Genomic DNA, 6,032 nt, shown 5'->3' on the forward strand with positions numbered 1-6,032 from the left:
CCCGCTGTCCACTGGGCTATGCACTCACAACTCAGTAGGTCACCGCGCGTCGTCATGGTCAGGGGATTTATAACGCGTTCTGCTATGCAGTCAGTGCTCTGCGCGGCGGCGCTGCGCGGCCCGGTCTAGACCGCTGCTGCTGCGGCTGATACGCCGCCGCCGCCGCCGCTGATGCTGATGCTCGCGGGGAGCAAAACTTGTGATGAAACGGCCCCAAAGAGGCGGACGGGACGAGTACCAACGGAGGGACGGGGGATATGGGAAAAGTGTGGCGCAGCCGCGCACGCGACTGCTCGGGATGGATAGAGACCGCGCGACTCAGCTTTTGGGGTTTCTGTCGTTATTATTACTTCATTTTTGTAATTTTTCTACAACATTTTTTGTATGTTTCTTTATTATTATTATTTAGCGAATGGAGGTACAATCAGTATATTAAACAAGTACAATTAATAAACTTAACTAACTATGTGGTAGATTTTGTAAGACCAGCTAGTTGAGCAACAATCAGGGTGTCTCCAGTTCTCGTTGAAGTCGAACGAGTACTCAAAAGACCTTATTCCTAGTGGTTTTTATAATTAACTAAGATTAGCGAAAGTTGATTCCGAGACCCTCCTATCTTTGGCAGTATTATGTAAAAGAGATAAAGAAAAGGACAATTTTAGTCGGAAACTGGTAATTGCTGCGAGAATAATGTTTTGTATCATATACGATGTTAAAACCGAACTGGCTTCGAACTGATTTCCACGCCAGTCGGGGTAAAACAAAGCAACACTTTTGAGAATCAAATGAAATCAATGCTATGATTTTCTTTTCTTTTTTGTTACTCGAGCTGCTTGGAAATCAGTGCGTTGGTTTTTATCGTGTCATCTCATACATACTTGCGAAGAAAGAGAAGGGTGACTGAATGAACTAATGAAGAGAATCGAACTAAATCAATCCACTTGCAACGTTCTCCACCACCGGGAAACGAGGTTCTTGGTAAAGTAGTAAAAATATACATATCACATTTCACTTTACTCCCGAATACGAGAGGTTTTAAAAAACTATCATTAATTTACAGCCTGCACCACTCGCCATGCTTCGCAACGTTATACACTACGCGAGTTGTAAAACGAACAAATGGTTCGCAAGGTTTCACAGTGTTGATTCAACAGAGTGAGTGTTGTTTTTTTCTCTTGATCTGTGTGGTACAGCCACGGGTGAAGGAGAGGAAGCATTCCGCCCACAGCCCACAGCCATTGGACTATGCGCGCGCATTTCCTATACTCCGCCCCCCATACACTGACCTATCTCGCCTGATTCGGCGCAACATCTCCCGGCCCAGAACTCTTTCGATAACGCGGGAAGACTCGAGGGGTGGGGAGGGGGGCCTCGGCATCAGGCGACAGCAAGCCCTGCGCGGCAATGACCCTGCGCTAGAACCCCCCCCCCCCTCCCCAATCGCACCAACCAATTCCAAAGGCGCAAGGCGCCTCTGCTGCCTCTGTTTACGACGGCTCGGAGTGGACGGGACGGACAAGCGAAAGGACACGCAGCAGGAGGTCAAATGGCGTCGTTTATTCTGGCCGCATTCTTTTCCTTTGGCGCCGAAAAGGCGACTTCATACAATCCAAAGGTCAGATAACACTCGACGTCCCAAAATAAATCTCGCGCCTTTTAACAGCACTATGCGCGGTTGAGGTGAGATATCATCCACGTGCCAGAAGCCTGCACTGTGAAAAATCAGATATCAGATTCTAGTGTAGAACCATGAAGCTATCTCCGAATTCCCCTACCAAACGACCCCTTTGCACAGATTACAGATTTTCTGTTTCAATCTTCCAATAGGAGCCCATGCAAACACGATAGTGGCAAGGTAGATGAAAATTTTACGGAAAAAGTCCCGCTAATTTTAACTCGAATCAGCGGGAATTTTTCCATTAGTTTTCAATACGTGCATTTCCATTACGCGGGTTCTCGTGGTGAAAGGGGTGCTGAAAGTCCGCTTGGTCGTAGTGGACTAAATTAACAGTTACTTTTCGTGTGGGTGACAGTGACCGTGATTTACTTTTTTTTTGTACAGTTCGCCTCCTCCTTCGGTCGCGCCGCGTGGCCGCGTAGTACGAACGCGGAGCCGCGGCATGCGTTCCGGGTATGCGGCGGCGGGACCTTTGAGGCGGCCGTGACCCTGGCCGCGCAGCCGCGCCCGGCCGCCTTACTTGTTGTGACCGCGTCACTCGGGCCGCTGGCCGCTGAGCAGGCCGTGGTGGCGTCGCGGCGCCCTATGTTTTTGGGCTGCAGATTGAAAAGTCTGATTTTTTTCCGGAAAAAAGGTTGGAAATTTCTCAAGAAAAAACGGCAAAAATTGAAATATTTCCAGAAAAATTTGAAAAAATAAAACTGGACATCAAAACTTTAAGAGATATAACAAAATTTGTTTTGCCAAATTTCCTAGAAATTTTTGGACACCCATGTTGACCACGACGATGGCCAGAAAGATGACCCACCCACCGACTGGACGTGTTATTGAGTGAACTGACTGGCTGGTACTGGTAAACACATACACACACAAGTACCTCGGTTCAATTGAATTCATGTTGACATCACTTCACAACCAGGGACCGGGTGCCGGGCGATGAACTCGCCAGCTGTTCTTGTTCATCCCGAGGGGGTAAAAAGCTCCGCTTACTTTAAAAATTATGATGTACCACATGCAGTACAGTCGGGTTGCTTGGGGATCACCCAGAAAGTACGTCCGGACTCTCGGAGCGCCTGTTAGGTAGGCAAAATCTCGCCTTCTATGCATGCGAGTACTGCGGAGTGGCCTACCCTGAGTCTTGCAGGCGCCCAGCTCCCGTATTTTGCCCAATGATTCTGTCAAAAAAAATGGACGGCATTTCTGGAGGATCCCATCTTACTCGCCCGGACAGTGAGGACGGTGGGCAAACCCGCTCGCACGTCTGCATGTTCTTCACTATACCTACAAAAGTGGACGGTCTATTTCAGACATATTGTACTGATATGTGGTGGTATTAGAAGTGAATTAAAAGGTACCGGGTAGTTTGCCAGAGCCTCCTTTTTTGGGGTGCACTGTGCCTCATGCATACGCGCTGGCCGCTCAGCCGATCGTCTTCTCACGTCTGCTCGAATAATAGCGCCTTATGGCCCCTAGCGAATAGGCAACACACCTGCGGTTCTGCGTGCGGTACAGTTGCCACCAAATTTAAAGACTGGTCTGGCCAGCGTGTTCACAACATTTTAAACATGCCTCGACTTAAATTTGTTCACACGGAGTGTTGAATAGTTCTGGCCCGGCTTTTGGCAACAAGATCACGTGTGACCCTGTGCTAGAGAGAAAAGAGCGAGGACGGAGGGAGAATGCTCTTTACACCCGCTGGTTCAGACAGTCTTCGGGACTGACTAAAAGTATACCCTGCGTTGGCTGGCATTAACACTATTACCGAGAACACAGATTTATCACGATTGTCTTAAATCTAACGCAAGCGCAGCTAATCCAAGTCGAACTATATTCCCCTTATTTGTCTGCGGGTAGGGTGACTTTTTTTCGTCTGCAGTCATATGATATCAACACGGCGCACTTCACGTGGAGGTCCGCCAGCGCAGGCCGACCCAGAAGGTGAGGCGGTAGAAGACGCCCAGGATGACGAGGTTGCCAATCTCGCCCCAGGCGCTCTGGTGCTCCACGTCGAGGAAGCGGAGCACGTACCGCGGATTCTTGAAGTGGCAGTAGAACTCGTTGCAGTCGAGCGTCTCCCGGCCGAAGCCGAACATGGTCAGCACGAAGGCGGCCACGCCCGACCGCAGGAAGGACGTCTTCATGAGTGCGTTGATGTACCACGGGATCTGCGGCGCGAAGTCGAAGCCGTACACCGCCAGCCCCATAAAGGGCGCGATCAGCATGGGGCCCACGGCCGAGCCGTTCTGGAACAGCGGAACAGCGAGCTCAGCAGGGGGGCCGGGAGCGCCCGCCGGGCAGGCAACCCATTTGCCGCCAGGGCATGGGCGGCCATGGATTTCCTCTTGGGCATGCTACCCATCTGCTGTGCTGATGTGCCGAGCACCTTGGTGCGCCTGCCCGGCAGGCAACCCATTCCGCGCCAGCGGTTGTCGGGCGGCCTGCCTGCGCCGGCGCGACCGCCACGCTGCCGGGAGTACTCACCGTCACGCTGAAGACAGCACCGATGGAGTGGCCCATGCCCTCAGCCACCAGCGAGATGAGGATGCCCGTCAGCGCCATGATGGCGAAGCGGTCAAACTCGAGCGGAAGTCCGGAAAAGTAGTAGATGATGGACAGGAAGTAGGTGGACAGCACAAACTGCGGCGTTGCGTGAGAAGATTGTTTAAACGTTTGGCAGACGGGTGACGACACAACGACGGCAAACGTATTCTATACCGTCTTTACCTGTATGGGCATCTTGGCTACACACAGGGCCGCGTAGTAGGCGTTGAGGCTGTACCACCGATTGAAGTGCTCCTTCTTAAACAGCTTTACGTCGTACGGGTCTGAAAAAGGGGGTTAGTTTAGAACGCAGACAATGCAGAATAAAAGTACACCGGCACCTCTTCTTTTACCGCCGACGAGTACAGTGACGCAACTCACACACGAGGACGGGGACCATGACGTGTGTGTAGGTGTAGAACAAGACGAGGCCGATGGAGAACTTCATGTGCGTGAAGAACTGTGAGCCGTCACGGGCCACGTTGAAGTACAGGATGGCCACCATCAGGGAGCACATGGTGTGATGGGCAAACTGGATCCGCATGGCCGTCTAAAAGGATAGACAACGATGGGGGTGAAATGAATTAGAAACACACAAGAAAAACTGCGGTGATGCAAATAAACCAAAACCTATAAAGCATTATTAAGTAAGTTGTTCGATCACAATGCATAGAACTGAGCAAACATTTCTTTGTATAATATTAAACTTCTGGATGCCAAGGCAAAGGAAACGATGAACCCAAGTTCAAGCGGCCGCCTGGAATGTCTCGTTCAGGTGGCTCGCCGCACCCTGCCGACTGTGTTAAGTACACGTCTCAGCCTAAGGCCCGGAGGAGCTCCCCGCTCCTGCGCTATCATCGCAAAAATAATTTTAATTTGCGTTGGAGAAGGGGATATTTTGAGGTAAAGCTTTTACTACTGCGCATACTCATGGACATTTTGTGAAGGTTCAAGAGCTAAAAGTGTTCTTTCGTTTCGATTTTTTTTCTGAGTTCATACCTTATTTCTCGTTGTTTGCTGCAGCATACGATGAAGGAGGACGACGAACTGCAGCCAGAAAGACGAGGGGAACTGCAAGTCTGGTTCGCGTCCTCTCGGCCGGTGCAGCGGTTGGGCTGCGAGTTCCGCATCGGCTACCTCGCCCTGGCTGGACCCGCTGCACTCGCTTAGGCACTCGCCTTCGAAAAGATTAAGATAATGCCTATATTGCCCTATATTAATTTGGGAGGATTCCTCCCCCTTTAGGCACATCATTTGGCACGATGCTTTGGCCTTTGTTTGACTCACTTCAAGTGGCATGTGTACAAACAGACTGCGCACCCCATTTACACTGCCGGCATGGGAACCAAACAATGTGAATGACGAATGACGTCGCGCACTCTGTGCTCACCTTTGTCCACGGCCTGCAATGTGCCCTCGGGAGTCTTGGTGAGCTTGCCGTTGTCGACGCTCGCTGAAAGGATGTTCACGAACTGGGCGTCCGAGTCGCTGAGCTCGATGACTGCGAGGGGCAAACGAAAATTTGATAAGAAGGACACACCAGAGAAAGACAAAAAAAGTCCTTACTTAGCACCCTACTTCTCTCCTACGGCCTCGTAAGATTTAATCGTCACTTTCTTTCTTCGGTACGGTCTAAATCGGGCTTTCAATTACGTGCGTTTTCATTCATTCGCATTCACGCCATGTCAAACACGTTTCGTCATTTTGTCCGAGAATCCCCCCCAGGGCAGGTGGCGTGGCGTAGCAGACAGTGGAAAAGGAGGGGGAGGGGGCCTTCGCGGGGAAGGGAGGGGAAGGGCGCGCCTTCAGAAAG

At 50.9% G+C, this 6,032-nt stretch overlaps 1 protein-coding gene across 1 annotated transcript; it reads right to left on the reverse strand.

Moving 5' to 3' along the window:
- Positions 1-323: 323 nt before the first annotated feature.
- Positions 324-5,720, reverse strand: LOC113206470 (ATP-binding cassette subfamily G member 4; the record flags this gene model as incomplete). The annotated part of the gene is made up of 6 exons (XM_052275501.1): positions 324-3,921; positions 4,160-4,315; positions 4,403-4,503; positions 4,601-4,769; positions 5,219-5,397; positions 5,610-5,720. Coding segments are annotated over 6 exons (1,058 nt in total), but the record flags the coding sequence as incomplete, so codon positions are not given.
- Positions 5,721-6,032: the final 312 nt, after the last annotated feature.

Source organism: Frankliniella occidentalis, unplaced genomic scaffold, assembly GCF_000697945.3.
Source record: "Frankliniella occidentalis isolate FOCC.00 unplaced genomic scaffold, Focc_3.1 Scaffold648, whole genome shotgun sequence".
Classification (NCBI taxonomy): domain Eukaryota; kingdom Metazoa; phylum Arthropoda; class Insecta; order Thysanoptera; family Thripidae; genus Frankliniella; species Frankliniella occidentalis.